Source organism: Rhinolophus sinicus, linkage group LG12, assembly GCF_036562045.2.
Source record: "Rhinolophus sinicus isolate RSC01 linkage group LG12, ASM3656204v1, whole genome shotgun sequence".
Taxonomy (NCBI): Eukaryota; Metazoa; Chordata; class Mammalia; order Chiroptera; family Rhinolophidae; genus Rhinolophus; species Rhinolophus sinicus.
Window position 1 is genome coordinate 45,039,545 of NC_133761.1, and position 23,290 is coordinate 45,062,834.

The 23,290-nt window shown below is 45.7% G+C and overlaps 1 protein-coding gene across 2 annotated transcripts in view; it reads left to right on the forward strand.

The window, feature by feature from the left end:
- Positions 1–1,569: 1,569 nt before the first annotated feature.
- Positions 1,570–23,290, forward strand: part of SLC35F3 (solute carrier family 35 member F3) — a 298,706-nt gene continuing 276,985 nt past the window's right edge. Inside the window, exons 1-2 of one of the 2 annotated variants that reach the window (XM_019746952.2) lie at positions 1,570–2,101; positions 2,471–2,697. In XM_019746952.2, the coding sequence (XP_019602511.2) occupies positions 2,049–2,101; positions 2,471–2,697 (280 nt within the window). In that variant the 5' untranslated portion in view covers positions 1,570–2,048. Of the gene's footprint in view, positions 2,102–2,467; positions 2,698–23,290 lie in introns of both variants that reach the window. The other variant, XM_019746951.2, reaches the window with a different exon arrangement.

Here is a 23,290-nt window from a genome sequence, read left to right on the forward strand (position 1 = left end):
GAATGCCCAGTTGTTCCTGCAACATTTGTTGAAAACACTATCCCTTGTCCATTAAATTGACATAGCTCCTTTGCCTAAGACCGCTTGAGTTTATTTGTGTGGGTCTATTTCTGGGCTGCCTGTTTTGTATCATTGATCTATTTGCTATCCTTTCCTCAGTACAACACTGTTTTGTTTACTGTAGCTTTATAGGAAGTCTTGAAGTTGGGTACTGTCAATACTCCAACTTTGTTCTCCAATATTTTGTTGGCTATTCTGTGTCTTTTGCTTCTCCTATAAAGTATCGAATCAGTTTGTTGGTGTCAACAAACTAACTTGCTGAGATTTTGATTGGGATTACGTTGAATCTATACATCAAGTTGGAAAAAACTGACATCTTAACAATATTGAGTCTTTCTACTAAAAACCATGGAATATATCTCCATTTTTTTAGTTCCCCTTTGATTTCTTTCATCAGAATTTTGTAATTTTCCTCAGATGGATTTTGTACATATATTTAGACCAGAATATTTCATTTTTGGGTGCCAGTGTATGTGGTATTACATTGTAATTTCAAATTCCAGTTGTCCATTGCTGGTATATAGGAAGTCGATTGACCTTTGTATAATGTATTAACTTTGTGGTCTACTATCTTGTTATAATCAATATTTGTTCCAGGTCAATTTTAAGTTGACTGTTTGAGGTTTTCACACAGATGATCATGTCACCTGCAAACAAATACAGTTTTGTTTCTTCCTTCCCTGTAGATACTGTTTATTTCCTTTTCTTATCTACTTGCATTGGCTAAGACTTGCAGCACAATACGGAAAAGGAGTGGTGAGAAGAAACGTCCTTGCCTGCTCCTGATGGTAGCAAGGAAGCGTCTAGTTTCTTTCCATTAAGTCTGATGTTAGCTGTAGGGTTTTGTAGATGTCCTTTATTCATTTGAAGACGTTCTCCTGTATTCCTAGTTTGCTGAGACACAACATAATTTTAATATTTAAAAAAGTACAAAAAGTACTGTGCACAATTTGATACTGATTTTGTGAAAAATGTATTTTACGTTGAAAAAAATGTGTGGAAGGAAATACATTTAAAATTCGAAGTAGTCATTGTTGGCTGGATAATGGGTATTTTCTTCTTAGCATATTCTGTATTTCCTAAACTTGCCCCTGATGAATCTGTACGTATTTTTATAACAGAACAATAACATTATAAAAAGTGGTTAGGTGTTCTGGGGAGACGGCTTGTGGACAGGAAAAAAACAAAACAAAACAATTACAGGCTAAATTAAATGGACCTCTAAGGAGAGAGATCCGACTTAGTAACTGCATCACCAATGAAAATGTAAGCTAGCTGAGGGCCAGGCCTGACCTAAGGGTTCCCGCAGCTTAAGTCAATTCACCTGTGTTTCAGCTTTGCCTATAAAGTGCCATTTACTTATTTGCATTCTGAGCATAGTTTTCATGGATATGGAACCAGGTTTCGGTCTCTCCAACTAATTTTGCTCATTATTTTAGAAATAAGGAGAGAGAGATTGAAACTGAACCGAATGCAGGAGCAGTAGGTCCAGACAAATGGCAGGAGAGGGGAGGGGCGCTCTGGAGCCCCGAGGTTGCTAGGCAAAGCACCGACGCCTGGTGCCGCTCCGGAGCCAAGCGCACGCCCCGGCGGCAAGGGTGCAGCAGCGCCCCCTCCTGGCTCATGCGCTCGGGGCGGGCGCTTCCAGTTCGCCCAGGTGCCTCGAGAGCGCACATAGCTGCCAGCGCTCTCCCGGTTCCGCGGTGTGCTGGGGCGGCGGTGAAGGCGACAGGCGAGGGGCGCGGCGCCCGCACGGCCCTGCCGCCGCCTGGCTGCAGCGAGCGCCGGGACCGGCCGGAGCCGTGCTGAGCCGCGCCCGCGCGCCGCGGAGGGAGGCTCTGGGGACGGCGGCGCGGGCGCGCACAGGCGGCGCGGACCCTCGGCGGGCAGCGCGCCCTCCTCTCCCGGGTCCGCGGCTGCAGGCAGCTCGGCCCGGCGGCCCCTCTGCTTCAAGTCTGGGCGCTCCCGGCTGTACTCTGCCGCTGCCTATGGGGATCCGAGAGTTTCCCGGCGGCACGCCCCGGGGCAAAGGCATCGCCATGTGAGTAGCGCCCAATATGGGTGCGCAGGCGGGCAGGGGGCCCTTTGCAGCCGGGACGCTGGGCAGTGTGGGGCTCTGGAAAGGGCGGCGTGCGGCGGGGCTGCTCGGGAAGTTTAAAGCGTCCTGCCCCTCGCCATTCGCCCCAGCCTGCCCTGCCCGGAGGCGCCCAGGGCCAGGCATCGGAGACGGGACCCGACGCCGAGGCTTCCGCGGGAGTCGGGTGGGCGGCAGGCGGCGGGAGGGGGAAGCGCCGGCCCTGCTGTGGCCCCTGCCCCTGGAGGCCAGGCCGCGCCTTTGCTCGCCCTCGCATCTGTCCTCACCGAAATCTCCCCCTCTCTCCCATCCCCTTCACCTGCCCGGCTTCAGTAGCATGAGGAGGTCACCGGACGTCAGTCCCCGGCGACTGTCTGACATCAGTCCCCAGCTCCGGCAGCTCAAGTACTTGGTAGTGGACGAGGCGATCAAGGAGGACCTGAAATGGTCGCGCTCCGTGGAGGACCTCACTGGCGGGCCCGCGGGGCTCACGTCCATTGAGGAGCGGATCCTGCGCATCACCGGCTACTACGGCTACCAGCCCTGGGCGGCGAGCTACAAAAGTAAGACCCCTCGTTTCATTTGCCCCCTTGCGCCGGTGCGCCTCCCCTTGCGTGGTCCCCTCCCGCAGCCTGGGGAGTGCACGCAGCCACGCGTCCAGCCGCCGCACTGTTGCGCTGCCCACGGACACAGTCCCAGCTTTGCAACTTTTAGGAAGAGGCCCAGAGACGGAGTTCTCCCGGACCTTGGGAATTTCTGATCCATTCTCTTATACCTCCTCTCCTCCCTCCATACACCTCTCTGTCCTTGTCTCCTTGCTATGGAGTCGTCACAATACGTGAGAGATTGGAAACACTGTATCCTGGACTGACGCTTCCCTACGGATCTGAAAGTGTTGCTCGCTGGGGTCGGGCTCAGCCGGCTCAGTTAGAGACTGCAGACAGGCTGCCTGGGTTTTAACTCCTCCTTGGTCCTCTAGGCCCTGATGATGGAGGGCAATCCTTGGGGCCTTCATTTTAGCTCTCATTCATTCCCTTTGCTCTCGGTCTTTATCTGTCCTCAGTGCAGCGCTTCTGTATGGATCATTCTAGATTTGGCAGAGAGAAAGGGTTGGTGCCAGGTGGAGCAGCTGAAACTTTTCTTTGCCAATGGGCCCCAGCTGATGCTTTTGACAGTGCTGTAATCAATTACACAGGCATTACCTGTGTGCTCAGGGCTAATGTGACGAACAGCTCTTGCTCTCACTTTGGAAGGGAGAGGTTGGCTACAACAACCTCCAGGTACCTATGACTGTGCCCATAACGAGGTGTCCTGTCAGTACGGTTCATGTGGCAAAAAGAGATGGTCATTGACTTCCTCAGTCAATGTAAGAAACGAGTATCACTTGGATCCCTTTGTAATAAAGACTAACAGCTTAATGATTTTGAGATATGTTTTTACCCTTTGTTGCTTGAAATTGGAACATACTTTGTTGATCCTTAGGAAAAAATACCCAGCTTTTGTAAATTAATCATATTCAGCTCTAAAAATGTGTCTGTCTTCAGTTTTTTTCCTAAAACCCTTGATTTCAAGCCAGAGGTCAGCAGCATGCTAACAATTAGCTGGTTACTTTCAAGTTTTTTGCAGGAAGAAACATAGGATTTCAATGATTTTGTTTTCATGCTCTTATTCGTTTATAAAGGACCGTGGTGATTGCATTTAAGTCTGTATGAACCTTTAAAAGATTATCTGTTTCTCCAATCTCCTGCTTCTGGTAAAATTGTAGCTGACAAATTGTCTTTGAATCACAGAAGGAAGACAAAGGGCCAAGTTTTCTTTTCAGCTGAGACACCCTGGGCACAGAACAACACTAATGAAACCCATTGGAAACCATTTCACTTATAGATAAGGATAGAACACTTCATTTCTATTTCTGCTTTTTAAATTTCTATTAGGAGTTTTCTATTTCTTATTTTCTGCTTTCTTAATAACTGAATGCAACGGTATAAATTAAGCCCTCATGGTGTTGTCTGTTTAGGCCCTGAAGTCATAAATAATGTTTATCATTGTAATTCTATTTGTGACTGGCCCCATGTACTTTGTAGAAATTTTCACTAAGGTTTGTGACTTTGGGGGCGGGGGGTGGTGGGGAGCTTAGAGCAGTGATGACTTGTTTGGTACAAACCTACTTTGTAATTAAGACAGGGGAAAGGCCGTAAGGAAAACGAGCCCCTGTACCACAGCGGTGTTCTTAAATACCCTCCCTGAGGCGTTGCTGAAGGAACAAATATGAACAGACCAGAATACAGCCATCATTGTGCTGTGGATCAAGTCAGCTCACTCCGCGCTCTGTTCCTGTGAAGCTTCGGCTTTATTCCAAGGTGTTTTTACTAAAATGCTTTAGGTGACAACTGACATTTTGATGAATTAATTGGATTTTAAGTTTAAATTTAGAGAAGCTGATGGTTTATTAATATAGCCAAAGATGTCTTCGAGCAGTAGTTTGGCTGTTTGCCATTTCTCCTCAAGTAGAAAAAAAAAAAGAATAAAGAGGCTTGTCTATATGTTGCTATCAATTAGTTATTTTGTTTGTTGACTAATACTCACAACCAGCAAACCAAGAGAGGTGATGATGACAAAACAACTATTCCTCTCAAGGTCTCCAGAGTAAGTTACAGGATGCGCCGAGCCTCACCCTTGACATTCTGATGTCACCTTCCAGCCATCGTTCAAAGTGACTTGTCCCTGTCCCCTCAAGGAGTTGCCAGTGAGTTTCTAGACGAGAGAGTTACGAGTGAGTTGCCTTTAGCCGCAGAAATTATTTGAATGACCAGCTATTCATTCTTATCCTCTTAATTTTTAAACTTTGTTTTGGGCCATGAAGATACATGAGGTAATTGTGAACAGTGCGGAAATTGTCTTTGCTCAGTGTTCGCAACCCAATCAGTGAGATTAGCAAGGTGTACTCTAGATAAGGGACTTTTTGTAAGAAATTGTTTATGAAAGTCCCCAAAGCCCCTGGGCCTAACAGGGGTGGTTTGTGTGGAACATTCTACTGAGAATTAAACCGTGTAAACAAGCGGGAAGGAAGGGTCCAGCCTCTCTTCTCAGTGGCTAATGTCCTCCGATCATCACCTTTCATGTTTTAGAACCAAACCACTGGGCAGTGTTCTGGGCGACCCCTCAGATTCCCAGCTGTGTGTCCAGAGCCCAGAAATCTCGTGGTCCACAGTAGGTGCTCAGTAAATATTTGTTAGATGAGTGAATGGACGCCTCTGGCAGAGAAAACCTCCGACTGCACCTCTGTAGCCGGATCATTTAATTCTTTGTGCTGACTTCCTGTTAAGTTTTGAATTGTTTCACTCCTTCCTCATTCTTCCGCCATAAGCGTCATCCTTGGCTTTCTAAGCATAGACTAGACCAGAATTCTTGATGGCAAGCCTTGGCTTAGCCAGGGATGCCAGCCTTAGCACTGTTGACATTTGTTCTGGATGATTCTATATTGTGGGGGCCTGCCCTGTGCTTTGTAGGGTGCTCAGCAGCATCCCTGGCCTCTAGCTGCACCCCCTCTCCACCTTGCAACAACCAACAGTGTTTCCAGACAATGCCACTGTCCCCTGGGAGTGTATCTTCCCACGGGAATCCCTCTCTTTGCCTAAGCCAGTGAACTCTTTTCTGTGGACCAGTTCTGCCTTCTGAGTTTCTGACCTCTTGTCCTTCTTCCTGGACCACGTCATATGTTTTCGTGACAGCCAGGTTAGAATAAATGGCTTTCTGAAAGAGTCTCTTGCTTGTGGCTAACAAGAGTCCCTACCCACTCCCCATAAATTGATACCTCGTAGAAAGGGCTTTAGATTGCTGAACAATTTGGGTCGTTTAACAACTTCCTTTCCCCTCCCAGCGTGCAGAGCACGATGACCAACGGAAGTATCTCCTGTTTCCCCCTGGCGTTCTTACTTCTCTGGTATAGACACTGCCAGGGAGGATGTGGCTGTGGGAGAGGGATGAGGGGCAGAGGGTGGGGAGGACGTGGCTGTGGGAGCCAGCGGACTGCAGGGGCAGCCCCACCCAGGCATCTGGCGCATGGGGACAGGCCACATTTCGGCTCAAGGAGGCTCCTATGCAGGATGAAGGAGCATCAATAACGCTCCTTTATTTTCATTTGTGCATTTAGTAAACTTTTCTGGAGCATTTACTATATGCCAGGATGCAGAGATGAGTGATGGGAGACAAGACTTACTACACAGGTGTGCCTTTGTCAGGAAACAGACCAAGAGATACCTGCATCCAGAAACAGGTTGTTTACAGTTAGCAGGGGCTTTTTACTTTGCCAAAAGTTTCCCTGAAGGGGGTTTTCAAATAGTGAGCTCCCAAACATTTTTCTAGCAAAGAAACCATTTAGGAATAGCTTTTCTGGGTGAGGTGGGGGGAGGGGTCATGCGTTTAAAATGAGGTACAACTGTCTTTTGAGTATAATTATTAATACGATGTGGTGCTGATATGTTCTGATAAAAATGATTTTAAAAAATACTGATGGCCTTAGTTTTAAGACGTTTGCAGAGTGGAGGGTGAGCTAGTCTAAATGAGCACCCCATCCCTAGCCCACCCCCACCTTCCACGGGTGATTTGACCCTCGGCCAGGAGCATGCAGGTTACTGAGCTCTGCATAACTCACCTGGTGATAAGGAGATCTCAGGTTTCAAGATCCTCCTGGTTTAAAATATTAAAAAGTGTCCGTAGGCGGTAGGAGGGGGGTGATACCACCACCCCTTCCCGCTAAGTGGTTCTGGAATCAGGCCACCTTCCTGCCATCTGTGCCGTCCCACACCGCACTGAGTGGAGGCGGCTGATGTCCCGACCAGTGATAACTAGAACAGTGGCTCTACTATAATTGAATTCATGGGGAGCAACTCCTGCTTGATCCTCCCAAAATAGTAAAGGTCGGGTCAGCAATTCAAAAATGACCCACTTCGTAAGAGATTTATAATCTGGTAGTAAAAGTTTATTCTAGAATGGAGGTTGGCATGTGACATGTTAGACTGAAATGATTTTAAAGGAAAAAAAAGTTAGAGGGTGATGGGGGCAGGGTAGAGTGAGCATAAAGCATAAGAGTTTCTGTTGTCTCAGAGAGTAAATTTTATTTGCATGCTAACAACGTCGTAGTTTTCTGAGAGTAGAAAGAATTAATGTGCAGAACTGTTATATTTTTTAAGGAAACTCAGTGCACCCAGGACCCTCGGACCGACAGGTGGTGGGTGATACGGTGGCTGATACTTCCCATCTGGTTGTGATGGGCAGGTGGCCCCTGTTCTCACCTCTAGGAAGCACAGCTGTAAAAGCGGCCAGGCACTGCGCTGTGTCCCATTCTGTCTCACAGCCCTTGCTTCAGATCTCCCAGTCCATCCTGGGTGTTTGCAGAGTGGCTTGTCTGAAACACTCCACTGGTGAGACGTTGTCCTGTCCTTAAGCAACTGGAAAAATGCAGGTTGGTTCCACTGAAAAATGAATCCATCTGTGTATGAGCCATTAAACTCTGTCAAGCGTTTTTCTGAGTGTTGATAAGGACGCTTATTGGACTGAAGGAAGGGACAACCTTAGTCCCTTTAATGTCAGGAGAAGCAGAGCAAAAGGACTCTCGGGGAGCCCCATTCACACCCCAGCTTCGTCCCTTTGTAGAAATGTCACCATTGGCAAATACTGGCCTCCGTTTTCTTATCTATAAAATGGGGGATAATATAACCACTTTGCAGGACTCTTGTGAGGATTAAATGAAATAATGTGTATGTGAGTATATAGCAGCTAGCCCTATGACCATCATCTATAAATGCCGTGATTTTCATTTATTCATTTAGCAAACACTTGGAGCATTTACTTACTCTGTGCCAGAATAGAGGTAAGTGATAGAAGACACAGTCCTTGCCTTCAAATCTCACAGACTAGCGGGAGAGAAAATGAAATTAGAAGCAATAATACGGTGGGATGAAGGTTGGCTTGGGGTGCTTTGAGAGCCCTTTCTCACAGTGGGGGTTCAGTTCAGAAGCTGAGGGAGTAATAAGCCACAGGAAGAGGGGGAGGGGAGGTGTGCATTCCTGACAGAGGAACGGCGTGTGTGCAGAAATGTGCCTACGCCATTCCTAGAAAGAAATTCAGCTTGAATGGAGCGCAGTGGCACATAGGTGTCCCAGGTGACGCTGCACTGTGAGCAGAAGCTGGCTCTAGGACGTTGTACTGTAGTTGTGTCTTCAGGAGGGACACTGGTGTATCCATGTCCCATTCGAAGTGTCACTTCTTCCAGGGAGCCTCCCTGACCACATTAAGTCTGGTGAGGGGCTCCCATAGTGCTGTCTTGTCTCATACATGTTGTCATGGCACGTGTAAGTGTGTGGCTGAAACTCACAGATGGAACATTCTGTGAGGGTGGGCTCATCTGAGCACACGGGCCTATGGTGATTCTGTCCCCAGATCACAGAGTTTCTCTGGCACTAAACCAATAAACATTTGTGAAATATATTAATGAAAAGCCACACACACGCACACACACATGTGGCTTCTAAGCAGCCACGCTTCTGCGGGGACTCTTCCAGAATTGCCTTTGTCAGTCAAGAAGCGGAGCCGTCATTGCATGCTCTCCTGGTCTCCACCTGAACTCAGCTCAAAGCACTGACAAGCCGTCTCACTCCCAGAGCTTACGGTCACCAGTCTCATAACAGCATGTTTTGTATAGTTTTGATAACTTCACTTCAAAAATGATATGGAAAAATGAACAGGGCCCAGAGAAGAAGAGAAAATGGATCAGTGAACTGAAAATGTGTCCTGCAGGCACAAGAAAAGTCTTTGGGGGACGCAGAGGTAACGCGAGCACATGACGTGTGTGTGTTGGATGGGCGGGAGCCGACACCGTGGGAATGTCTGCCCAGCTCACTGTGCCCCTGTCCCTTCCCTGCACCTCGTCCTCAGGGAGGGCCCTCAGCAGCCAGGCTCACGTCACTGTCCCCCTGAGTGCCACCTATTCGATGGGATGGACCTTTGACACACGAACTTGGTCAGTTTCTCCTTCCTCAAATTTGAGCTTGTGGCCTAGCCTGGGGTGGTCCTGTGATTGGAGGAGAGCTATTCTGGCTTCCATGTGGATGGGAAGGCAAGCAAACTGGTTTGCACAGAGAGAGTAAGGCAGGCGTGTAAAGCCACCCAGAGGCAGCCTTGGCCATTTCCAGGGCTCCACGCTGGGTGCTACTTCCCTCCTGGGTCATGGTCTTGCTGCAGCTCCTCACCAAATGCCTGGGGCCAGCGCGGTGGCAATACCGCCACCCCTTCCCGCTAAGTGAGCAGGGCTGGGTTCCATTCTGCACAACTGCAAACTCCTGTCCAAGTAGGATTCGTGAGCCACTGGTGCTCAGGCCCACGTAGGACAAAACAGGGATTTACACACCAGAGAGTTTCCCGTTGGAAATAAGAAACCATTTCCTGATGCTGAGAAGATCACAGAGTCCTCATCACCCGGAGCACTGGGAGGAGGTGGACACCCGGAACTGGCTGGGTTAAGGGTCTACTTACTCATCAGGGTGATGAGGGAGCTTGTTTTTTAACATGAGGTCCTTTGTGTCAGGTCAGTGCTGAGTGTGTGGATCAGCAGAATGATTGACCAGTTACATTTCCTTGTCTCCTTGCAGAGCCCAGATAGGGACGTGTGCAGTTAGGAACCTGGTCAATTCTTCTGGTTAATGATGGCAACAAGCCCTTGAACATGGCTTCTACCGTGTTTCCCCGAAAATGAGACCTCGCTGGACAATCAGCTCCAATGCGTCTTTTGGAGCAAAAATTAATATAGGACCCAGTCTTATATTACAGTAAAATAAGACCTGGTATTATATTTATATTTATATTTATATTTATATTTATATTTATATTTATATTTATATTTATATTTATATTTATATTTATATTTATATTTATATTTATATTTATACTATAAGATCCAGCCTTATAGTATAGTAAAATAAGACCGGGTCTTACATTAATTTTTGCTCCAAAAGATGCATTAAAGCTCATTGTCCAGTCTGATTTTCAGGGAAACATGGTAGAACATGGGCACACATTTCCTTTCATGCAGCTTGGGATAGCCTTGATTTATGACAGCATTTGAGATTGTCGGAAAGAAATTGCTCCTCTCAGGTGATTTACAGTGTGGAAGGCTTGAGGTTGTTTTGGTTGGACTCCTGAGACGTCTCAGAACAGTTGTCTAGTTTGACAGATGTTTTCTGTGACATTCACATTTTCTCCTTGTCAGTCTGCTGTGTCTCATCTACCATACTTGACTAGATAAGACTCCATTAGGAAGTTACTTCTGTCCTTGTTCACCATCTACTTTGTAACAATATAGAGTTATAAAAATTTGGCTATGTCCTCAAGATTTTATCCAGAAGGTCAGAAGAAAGATGTTTCTTAATGAAAGTTGACTTTGCTTCCTTGTTTTTCTTTTTAGAAATTTTCAGTGAATGTACATTAAGATGTTCTCTTCTTAGAAAAAGGAATAGAATTATGATCGTAGATATGAAACAGTTGGATTTTGTGCAGCGTTCTCATGCTGAGCATGTGTGGGAGTTTCATAGACATTTTTCACAGAAAACTGCATTATGCTGGCATGTGACACCTGGGCAGGAGTTGAAGTCCCCTCCTCTATACATTTTTAAAAACGAACTGGCCAGTGAGATAGTTTGAAGACCATTTAAATGCCGTAACCCAGAACAATGGATTTTAAGAGTTAATCCAAACTCTTTCATTTAAAAAAAGTCAGCATTTTGTTTTATTAAATAATTAACATAAAAATCTTTTGTAGCTTTATCTGATTTTATGCAATGGGTGTGTTTTCAAAGCTACCTGTAAATAAAATTTATGTAATTAGAATTTCTTCTAAAAACACTAGGGAACTTGGTCCTGGTGCACATGCATGATATTTTTTCTATCTGTGAGCTACATTGGATCTTGTGATTCTCTCAGACTCCACGTGGGAGTTCACTGTGGTGGCTGGGAGGTGGAGGAAGGAACGCTTTCACACTAGACCCAGGACCACCACGCTCCCTCTTGAGACTCCGTGGGCCAGGGACGCGCTTCAGAACATCACTGCATGAAATTTCAAACACTTCTCATGAAGGAGTCCGTTTTTGAATGGTGGAAACAGATCTAACAGTGGAATCTGATGTGAATGCATATTCGTTTGTCTGCCCGTCCGTCCGTCCACCCGTCCACCCGTCCACCCACCCACCCACCCTCCCATCCATCCATCTAGCCATCTATCCATCCAGTCTCTTATTCATTCATTCATTCATTCACTCATTCATTCATTCAGACAGCAGATAGTTTAGTGCTTCTAAAGGGCAGTAAATATATTTACTTTTAAGATAAACATGTACTAAGTATACAGTATAGTTACTGTTTTCTGGGGAATTACGCAGCGGGGAGACAAGACAGACGCAAATTATCCCGTCACACACTTTCATTGTCTTAGAGCATCTCACAGGTGCACTACAAGTTTCTTCTTGGTGCTCCCCTAACTAAACGTCTTGGGGTATGTTGCATCGACACTGACTGTGCTCACACTAAACTCTATACAGTACACGTCGTGCTGCATGGTAATTTAGTGTGCAGCACCACCAACAGCTAGTTAGCAACAGGGTAGGGCAGGATAGGGTATTGAGCCTCAGGGAAAGCGTGAGCTCTGCTGCTTTAATCAGAGTTCCCATTTGTCCACTGATGTAGGCCTGCCATTAAACATTTCTTTCTCTTTCATGAAATCATGCAACAACAAAGGTTTGGGACTGGGTTGATGAGATTAAGCTACTAAATCAGAATGTACTAAACCTTCCCTTATGTCCTATGCTGCAGGCATTCTGTTTCCTCCCCGATCTAAAGAAGCCAGCCTGAGGCCTGGGACAATTTTTCTCCTCTAGCAGGGGCCTGGCAGGAATTGCAGTGGACGAGAATTCAGGGAGTGGGGATTTGCTCCCAGCGCTACCTGCTCCTAGGAGCACTGCTGCACATTCTCCTCATGCCTGTCCTGCAGTTCCTTTTGGAGAAAAGGCCCATGTTCATAGAAATACTCTTTTAAAGCCCTTCTCTTGGGTGTTCAGGTCATAACACGCTCCGATTCATATAGATGTGAAGGGAGTGCAGTACCTAAGGGGCGTCTCTTCTTTTATAGAATAAGAAAAACCGAAACCTCCTGATGAAGGTGACAGTTGCCTATGTGAAGTCGCCAGTGGTGAGGTCTGGAGTTCTGTGCAGCAGATTCTCGCGTTACTTGATGATGGAGCCACTTCCCGTGGTGTTCCACACCAAAAAATTCTGCGACACCAGCTGGGTGGCCTACAGTTTAAGGCAGTTATGACATTATCTGCCTGGACAGCATGTCAGACCCCACCGGTGAGGGGCTCCGTCCCACAAGACTGCACTGCGTCCTTCCCCGCTGCAGAGATCAAACATAAGTCCAGGCTCTCACTGTGCTTCTGACTGACCAGCTGTAGATTGGAAGTTTCCACAGCCTTCTTCTTGGGTTCTATTAATTTGCTAGAGTGGCTCACAGAACTCAGGACAAGTGTTCTCCCTAGATGAGCAGTTTATCATTAAGGATATAACTTAAGAATGGCCCGTGGAAAGATGCACAGAGCAGGGTATGTGGAAAGGGGCCCTGACCTTCTGAGTCCCCTCCAGGGCCCCACACCCGCAGCATCTCCATGTGCTCACAGTGCTCACTGTGCTCACTGACCTGGAGCTCTCCACACCCTCTCCTTTCAGGTTTTTGTGGAGGCTCCATTACATAGGCCTGAGGGGTTAAATCATTAGCTATTAGTGAATGATTCAATCTCCAGTTTTTCTGCTCTGGGTGAGGAAGAAGGTGGTACTGAAAGTCCCAACCCTCTGATTACAGTTTGTTGCCTGGCAACCAGCCTCAGTACTTAGGAGCTTCTGAAAGTCACTTTGTTAATGGAAACTCAGGTGTGGTTGAAAGGGGCTTGTTAGGAATAACAAAAGACACCCACTTCACCTTTATGGCTCTTGTCACTTAGGAAATTCCAAGGGTTTTAAGAGCTCTGTGCTAGAATGGGGATGAAAACCAGATATGTATTTCTTGTCATAAATCAGACTATCACACATAGGTATAAAACACATTTGGAGGCAGTTGGGGAAGCTTGAATGTCTGCTGTTTATTAAATTATTTTGCGGAATATTGTTTTTCTTGGGCTTAATAATGTTAGTGTGGTTATGTAGGAGACGGTTCTTATTTTTAAGGGACGTTGAAGTATTTAGGTGTGTCACGTCTGCAATGTACTTTCAAGTAGTTCAACAAACACAAGTATAGGTAGATAGATTGAATGACAGATGAATAAAATGTGGCAAAATTTTAATATTTGGTGAAGCTAAATAATAGATAGTGTGTTCACTGGACTGTTTTCTCAACCTTTTTGTAAATGTGAACGAACATTTTCAAAATAAAAAAGTCACTGTTCCAGCCAATGGCATGGCATAGCCCAGGAGTGAAAGGGAGATGCCTATATTTGGTTTAGAGTTATTGCGTCAAAATTTAGCCAAAGAGCAGGGGGAATTGTGGGAACTCCGACAAGTTGTCTCAGGGAACGTGGCAATTCTTCACGTCAAAGACAGCCTTGCCCCTGGCTTCCAGCCACACATCATTCAGCACCCTCTTCCATAGGCCCAAGCCTAGGTGTGATGGTCTGAATGCTCGTGTCCCTAACAAATTCACACGCTGAAATCTCACCCTCAGTGTGATGGTATAAGGAGGGGGGGCCCTTGTGAGATGATTAGGTCATAAGGTGGGGCCCTCATGATGGGATTAGTGTCCTTATAAGAAAAGATACCTAAGAGACGATCTTCCTCTTTTTACCATGTGAGGGACACAGGGAGAAGGTGATCGCCTGCAAGCCAGGAAGAGAGTCCTCACCAGAATCCATCCCTGCTGTGCCCTGAGCTCAGACTTCCAGCCTCCAGAACTGGGAGAAATCATTTCCCATGTTCAAAGGCCACTATCTGGTTTTCTGTTATAGCAGCTCAAACTGGCTAAGGAACTATTCAGGCAGCATCTGCTCAGTTTCCCTCCCCCACTTCTGGCCAAATCACAGTCCCTCCAGCTGGGTATGTTTGTGGCATAGAAGGTGGTGATGGTTTCATGGGTATACTTCTGTCAAGCTCATCAGTTTGTGTACATTAAACATGTTCAGCTTTTTAGGTGTTAAGCATACCTCAGTAAAGTGGTTTTTAATTAAAAAAAGAAGATGCACTCTGCCAGGTGGGACATGTCTTAGGCTCCAGGATTCTTTTGACGAAGGAAACCTGTTTTTTCAGAGATTTAGATTTCTGGTCCATTTCTCTAAAGGGTTTATCTCTGCATGCTATGAAAGAAAAGCATATTTGAATGTGGGCACTATTTGCCTCACCAGGGAGTGAACATTGCATCTTAGGCTGCACAAGAGGCTTTTTTTAAAGGCTTCATTGGCCTGTAGTACAGATTTATCTCAAGTGCCAAGTCTCTGGAATGCTGGCGTCTCATCTCCTGTTGTATTTTACGTCCCTCCTTCCCAATTCTCATTAATTCTTGAGCACTCTGTCCTCCTGGCCCCAAGGATCAGGGGAAGGCCATGGAGGGAGGACCTATCATTTGGGGGGATGCTCCCAAGGAAATTCCTCTATCAGTTGCTACCTGGAAAAAGGTCCAGGGATGGCAAGAAAGGATCAAGCAGCTCCCAGCTGTCCTCCTGGGCTCTGCGTGTGGGCTGCAGACTATTAAAAGTCTCCATTTACCTTCAGCAGCTCAGAACCTTGGCAGAATTCTTGTGGGGTCCCGGGTAAGACATTATTATCGCTGTTTGTGGATAGACAGAGGCACTGAGTAATGAAGAGACCACACAGGGCTAGTGTTATTTTTGCTTCAAGGTGAATATTGGAGGATTGGAGGCAATGTTATAAGTTGTAGGGGTTCTCATGTTAGAAAAGGGCCGATCTCCTTAAGAATAAGCAAAGGGAGACCTTTTGGGAGCCACAGTGGACTAGCGGAAGCAGAAGTGCTGCCGTATGTTAAAGAGCAAGTGGGAACAGTTGATTGCTTTCAGAAAAAAGTATCACAAGGCCGGGGAAAGGATAGTGAGTGGAAGACACGAGTGGGGTTTGAATTGCAAACAGCTCTCATGAGAAGCATGCATGAAAAGTGCTAAAACTGAGGGAGGAGAGACGACAAGTACATTATAAAGCTGCTCTGAGCATTTTGTAGTTGTCTCAGGTGAATATTAGCACTCATTTCTGCTGGATGTACGCCCAGCAGTGGAATTTCCAAGTGGTAGTGTCATGGCAGACAGACTCCAGGGGCCTCTCCAGGATCCCGCTTCTGATATTTTCCCCCCTCAATAATCCCCTCTCCGTGAATGTGGGTGGGGCCTGCGACTTGCTTCTAACCAACAGAATATTGCACATGATGGGGTTTGGCTTCTGAGAGTAAGTTGTGTTACACGAGATTCTATTTTGCCAGCAAACTTGCGTCACTAGATCTCCTCTCGCATGCCAGCCTTGATGAGACAACTGACAATGTTGGGGGGCCCACATGGGAAAACATGGCAGGTCGCCTTTAAGGGTTCAGGATGGCCTCCGGTCAGTAGTGAACAAAAAACTGAAGCTCTCAGTCCTCCAACCATGAGGAACTGAAGGCTGCCAGCCAGTCACACTGGTGCAAAAGTAGGTCCTTCCCTAGTTGGGCTGGATGAGAACCAGCCCTGGCTGACATCGTGATTTCAGTGCCGTGTATAGAGGGGAGAGAAGAGCAGGCTGATGACGCAATCAGCCATGAGGGAAAGGCACGGACCCAGACATGAGGGCTAGCCGCAGTCTGGTGTCGGTTCTGCCATGTACTCACTGGGTGTGGGTGACCAGTTCCTTTATCCAGTCTGGCCATCCTTTGCCTTTCGTGATCAATGAAAGGCTTATGTAAGATTGCATCCTGGATACCCGCCAGCACAAAACATTAATGAGTCTAAGGTTTACCTACAGCATCTGAGAGAATCATCTCTTCTGAAAGTAAGAGTTTAGAGGTTAAAACAATAAACAAATCTATAAAAAACAACTTAAAAGGCTAAACAAGCCTGAGTCCAAGTCCTATCTGGAACTTTCCCCCAATCTGGGTCTCCTCTTCATTTTATAGTGGACAAAGCCCACGTAAGTCACCGAAAAGGGAAACCCGTGGATAAAAAGAGTTCCTTTTTATTCCACCACTTTGTCTCTCTTTCTTTTGTTACATGGACCAAATGTATATATATATATATTTTTGGTTTTTGTTTTTTTTTGAAGATTTTATTGGGGAAGGGGAACAGGACTTTATTGGGGAACAGTGTGTACTTCCAGGACTTTCTTCCAAGTCAAGTTGTCCTTTCAATCTTGTGGAGGGTGCCGTTCAGCTTCAAGTTGTTGTCTTCCAGTCTTAGTTGTGGAGGGCACAGCTCAGCTCCAGGTCCAGTTGCCGTTGTTAGTTGCAGGGGACACTGCCCACCATTCCTTGCGGGACTCGAGGAATCAAACTGGCAACCTTGTGGTTGAGAGCCTGCGCTCCAACCAACTGAGCCATCCGAGAGGCAACTCAGCTCAAAGTGCCGTGTTCAATCTTAGTTGCAGCGGGCAGAGCCCACCATCCCTTGCAGGACTCGAGGAGTTGAACTGGCAACCTTGTGGCTGAGAGCCCACTGGGCCATGTGGGAATCGAACTTGCAGCCTTTGGAGTTAGGAGCACGGAGCTCCAACCGTCTGAGCCACCGGGCCGACCCTGGACCAAAAATATATTGACGAAATCTTCTTTGATTAACATGTTGAACACTGCAACATGGTACATTTAGTGTTTGCATTTGGAAGCTTTGAAGATAAAAATATAACAATTTAGGTTTCTAATGCACTTCTTCAAGAAAATGAGAATTTCTGTGGGGCCACAGGTCCTGGGTTTACACCTTCCAGAGAGCAGAAGGGGCAACGAGGGGACTTAACACTGGTTTCCACTGCGTTGTTTCTGCGAGACAATGACAGGGCCCTGAATAAATTCCTTGAAAGAGAGTCACCACTGTTGGAGCCTCCCAGAAGCCCAGTGGGTCTTTGTGGTGAGCAGCTCTGCGAGCTGGTGCTGACAGAGTAAGTCTGGCAGGGAGCTACCCTGGGAAGTGAGAGGGACAATAGGAGTGGAAAAACTTGGAAAGGCTGTTGAGAGGACCAGCTTTGGCAGTTGCCCCTTAGAGAACAGCCAAGAAGGGAAATTTCTGCACCCCAGACACAGTGCTTTATCCTGCCACTGGCAGGGCATCACGAATAGTGTCACGGGCGGCTTATTGAGTGTCGGACTGGGCAGGACGCAGCTGTGCTTGCTCTGCACTCCTCTCTGCTACAGTGGGAGCTTCCTTTGAAATCTTGGGAGAAAGCTCATTATGACTGGCCTTTTGATTTGCTTTCTCACTGCCAAGAGGAATTATAATGTCCTACCTGGCAAGCAGTGGATAGTAGAAAGCTGGGGTGAGGACTACTGAGCAAGCCGTTCATAGAACCAGTACATTTTTATGGGTTCTAAGAGCCCCGTTGATATTGTGAGGTTTGCAAAAGAGAATTAGCCCGACCTACTCCATGGTTCCACCTATATAAAACTCAAAACCTGGCAAACGTCGCCTGTGCTGCTAAAGGTCCGGAGAGTGGTCACACTTAGGGTGTATGGCTTGGGGAGGGGCCCTGGGACACCTTCTTTCCACTATGATGGAAATGCTCTGCATGGTAATCTGGGCGGCAGCGTATGCGTATGTCAGAGGCTGTGTGTGCATGTAAAAATCCAACTGCTTTGCTGTGTATGTTACACCCCAATTAGCAAAACCTCTTTAAAAATGGTGGGCATTGTGGGGAGGGGCTACAGTATGTTGAGACTGTGGTCCCTGGATGGATCAGGTCGTTTATGGAGGATGGTGACCTTCTAGAACTATAGAAATCAGAATTTCAATTAGGACTCCGGTTCCTTTGCTGTGTGTGGCGCTGTCCCTGACGTCCTGCAGAGCAGGATAACTCTTGTTTGGACACCTAGGTGTTTGGAACAGAAGCACATCTCATGTTCCCCTTTTAAAGGAATGTTACCTTTCTTCTCTCTTTGCAAATCAAACTCACCTATTTCTGTGCTGCTTCAGTGCAGCAGGAGTTCTGAAGAAGCTTATGCTTAAAGAAAACCACAGGTTTTTGGCTATTGAAGTAATGACAAGGACACTAAGGGACTTGGGGTAGGACTCTCTGTACCATTCCTTGCCATTATTTTACTACTTACTAGTTTCCCCCCAGAATCTGACAACGGAGATAGAAGAACTGGCAAAGCACGAATTGTGTCACTTAGAAGTTTTATCTGAGTTAATGGCAAGTTTTTATGAGAGAAGCAGATAGAGTTAAGGTTTGAGGGGTTCTCTTTGTTTCGATTTCCATGCTTTGATTAATTCCAAATAGTCTAATCAACTTACATTGGCTGTAATTTGGGATACTCTTCTCTCTGTGATTTTGGTCTTCAAAAAGTTGCAGGTGCCAAGTGGAAGTTTGACAACTTTTAGCCTCTCAGCCTGTAATATTCTTTTAAATGCAAAGTAAACTCAATATTTATAATCATACTTTTAATATAATGAGTAGAACAACAGACTCGCTTTCTGAACCTACAGTTGTGAGTATTCTGACCTGTGGACTCTGTGCTGGAGCAGGAGAGCAGGTGGGGGTTGGAAATAAGCAAGTGAGTGAGGAGCTGAGGAAGGCCCGGGCCAGACTGAAGAGAGTGGCGTCCCAGGTAGCGTGGAGGTCTGATGTCATTTCCCGAGCACATAAAGCTCACCCATGGTTTGGATGCTGTTCACGCCTTTCTTTTTCCTACTCTACTAGCACCACAGTCTAGAGTTCGGCATGAAATGCTTTATTCTGTTTGGAACGCTGTTGTGTCAGTTCACCATTCGTCATACGCTGCTCAGAAGGTTATCGATACCCGCAGGCTGTAAAGTGGATGTGCATTTTGCTCTTCACATTAAAAGTGGGCTTTGTGCTTGTGCATCTGCCTAAGTAAGTTTGTAGGGAAGAATGAAGTCCCCAGGATCGCTGTCTGGTTCCTCATTTTCCAAGACATTTTTGCTGTTTGTGTTTCCATTACATTTGCTGCTAGATCTTTGCTATGCACTTGGGTTCCTTATTCTGAAAAGAAATCTTCACAAATCCACTCATGTAATTCAAATAAATTACCTGATAATAACTAGTCAGCTAAATGAATTGTACTATTGGGGCGTATAAGCCATATGCATTTAACTCACTTAAAAAAAAAAAAAAAAACTACCATTAGACAAGACAATTTTTTTTTACCAGACCTATTTTTATGAGCCTCTTTAAAAATTCATTCTCATTGAAGTAAAATCTCCATAATGAAATGAATGTAAGTTCTAAGTGTACACCTTGATGAAGTTTTACAAAATGAATATACACATGTCTCCCACATACAGATCAAGAATCAGAATATTACGGGCATGCAAGCTATTTATTTTTGACACCTATAGGAGCTCTCCCAACTTAATTTAGAGGGATCAAAAAAGTCACAAGCTTTCACTCTGATCTGATGCAAAAGTAGCTTCCTGCAGAGGTGAACAATGTTTTGATGAAAATATAGCTGTATCCTGTACTTTATAAGGAAGCTGTGTCTAGCACGGGTGTTTTGTTGCAATGATCAAGGTGTCTTTCATACATCCTAACAAGGGCATCATGTGACAAGTGGGATCTCATCGTGCTTCTTGCAGCTTTAGGGTTACTTTATAATTGTAATGTCCCTTGCAAAGAACTGTCTTCCAGGCATATCTGTGCTATAGTTCCCATTTGTTCACTCATGTTTGTCCACCTATTTCACTGGATGACTTACCATTTCATCATAGTTATTTTAATGTTCCTGTCTGGTAGGATCCATGCTGGTAATCTCTGTATCTGGTTCTACTGATTTACTTCTTGACAGTAGGTTGTTTGCCCCTTGTTTTTTGTTTATCTCCAAATATCTCATTGAATACTGGGTATTGTGTGTACAAGAACAGAAGAGACTGAGTTATATATTATTGGTGCCCAGAAAATGGGACAACATCTTCTTATCAGGCCATTAGTGTGGGGGGTTGAACTAGTCTACTTGGGACTTGACCAGGGTTTGAGCTTTGGCAGGGGGTAGGGATTCCATTTTAACCCTCTTCTGGAGAAGAGGATTTCCGACGCCACCCCCAGAGTGTGCTGGCTTTGCTCCTACTCCCACCCAGAAGAAACAGATGTTTCCCCGTGGCCCTGGGGTAAGCGGGTTTGTTGCCCAGTGGTGTAATAAGTTTGTTTTGTATGAGAGAAGGTGGCTCTCTCTGCCTCCTGCTCTGCCCCCAAGCCTTCTGGTGAGCTACTTGGAGACTCAGGAAAGAGCTCATGAGTGGGTATAGACTTCCCTTGGGTCAGAGACAAACACCTCTTCCAAATTGACACACTGGGCTACATTCTGTGTTTAAAAATTCGTTAAAAGCTTAGCTGGTTTCTTGCTACCCACTGGTATAGAAGCCTCCTCTTTCTTCCTTGCTCTGCTAAAGGTGAGCCAGATGGCATGTTTCATCTCAACTTTGAGACACTTGTCACTCTGGAATTTAGTTTGTTTGTTTGCTTTGTAACCTCTGCTCTCTGATGGACTCAATAAATACTATCATTTTGTAGATGATCTAGCCCTTCCTTGCTGTTTGGGTAGAGTCATGTTCTCGAGTCTTTCTACATCCTAAGGAGAAGTAGAACTTGGTTCTAACTTTTAAATTAATATTAATTATGTGTTTGTTTTTGGTGTTGGTAAATATTACCCACCACGAGATAAGAGGTACTAAGTATTACTACATACTGGGATCCTTCCTCCTTAGTTGAAGTGGCTTTTCTAGGGTCCCAGGTTAGCCTAGTGAAGACAAAGACACCTGTTTTAGGAAACATCATTGATCTTTTAATAATCGTTTATAAAACGGGAGTAGACAAAATGACGTCTACAGCTCTGTTCAAAGGAGTAATCTTTTACTCATTAAGTAGATTTTTATAGGTTACTGGCCTGTCTATATCATATTATCTTTGCTAAATCCTTATAGTCCATGCCTGTCAGTATAAAAACCCACATCTCAGAACAAGAGAGGGGCGGGGGAGCATTTGGTGCTTTCCTCCTTGAGTCCCATCCAGTGCCACTGTCTTCTTACAGACTCTGGCATTTTATGACAACAGTGCCTGCCACCTAGCATTTAATAACATCTACCTCGACTCCCATTGCCCCCATGAATCCAGCAGTTTACAACATTTAGCATCAAATGCCTTCCCCACATCAAAATGAGACACTCCCCAAGTTTCAGGGGGAAAAATAAAGAACCCGCCTTAATGTGATTGGAGGCAGGACAAAGCCTTACAGTGAATTAGGATGCCACTCAGGTGAAGACCTAGCCTTAGAAAGTGGGTAAAAGGCAGTTTAGAAAGTGCTATCTTTGATAAATGCTTCAGATACAAAAGTAGCAAATGCAAACCAAATGGATGAAGAGGGTTTAGGATATCCACTTGGATAAAATTTCAAGATGTGATGTGCCTTTTGGTTAAAATAAAAAGGTAAGGAGAAACATTGTGCAAGGCAGTCTGTCTGCAGCTCTCTGCTCCACCTGGAGCAGTCAAGATAACCCCAGCCCATCCAGGTAGCTCTCTGTTCATGCTCTCCCAATATTAGGAAACTTAAGATTTTTCCTATGAATCTGAAGACATCATTTATTTTAGATTAGCACAAAAGTGCCCCGTTGGAGTTGTCTGACGTTTTGGAAGAGTAAGTTTGAGATTCCCGCTTGTCAGCAAAGAAGAGCTTTTGAAGTGTCTGGAAAAGGGAAGTGATGGAATCAGATTTTCATTTTGGAGCATCCACTGTGAAACAGAATGGAGACTGGACTGAAAGCATGGCCTGGTTAGGAAGCTACATGCTGTAATTTAGGCAGAAGAAAGTACAGGTCACGGCTAAGGCTAGGTCAGTGGGGCTGCAGAAGGTGGGCTGGAGTGAGGGTGACCGGGGTGAAGCGATGGACTTCAAGACTGGCAGCATATGGGGAGTGCAGGAGAGGAACGAGGAGAAGGTGATGCTCTAGTTTTTGCCTCAGGTGAGTGGGTGGTCTTCAGGCAGTGACAGCCAGTAATTAGGTGGAGGTAGGTTTCATGCTCAGCAGAGAGGTTTGGGTTAATTACACTCATCAGACTATAGATGGCAGGAGAGCAATGATGCCATGAACGTATGCCATTGCTCCTATTGACTATTTGGGGTTCTTGGTTACAAGCAACAGGTATTGAATCTTTTAATCATATGCAACAAGGTAATTTCTATAAAAACTCTGGAGGCTCGTATAGACTATGGGAGACCAAATGGCATGGCCTGAAAAATGGATGTGATGCTGGGGCTTCAGCTACTAGGAAGCAGAGGCCCCAGCAAAGTTCATACCTAAGAAGAAGGCCTGAAACTGATACATCTGATTTTCAGTTAGTCCTTTGTCTTTACTTCGTGGGCTGAAGATTTACAAGCATCTGATTGGCTGAATCTGAGTCACGTGATCTTCCTCTGGCTACAGTAGGAAGTAGGGTATTGACAATTCTGTGCCCTGGCTTAGGTGTTTGGGAACTGCACTGAGGCAAGCTCAGAATGTTGTCTTCTGTCAAAATTATACACAGTGGGAATTTCCCCCCCGAATGGATTTTGGGACGTATAGAGGAGGTGGTGCTGGAAAACAACAAAAGAGTCATTACACCTAAGGAAGGTCAGTGAGGACAAAAGCCTAAAAAAGTGATGGACAGACATACGGATGTAAAGGAGCTAGGTTAGGAAAATGAAGAAGAGGCAAAAGGAGAACAGATAAAAGAACATAGGGGCGCAGAAGCAAGGAAAGGAAGAAGTGATAAAAGCAGGGCTTGTTACCAACAGTAAATGCAACGTAGCAGTTTAGGACATGAGGAATAAAAAGCATCCAGTTGCTTTATGAGTAGGTTAGTGGATGTCTGAGCACCGAGCCTCCATTATCCACTGTAGAATTTGGAGTGGCAAGCATGTTCTTCCCAACCTTTGTTATGATGCTGCAGTTTCTTTCAAGT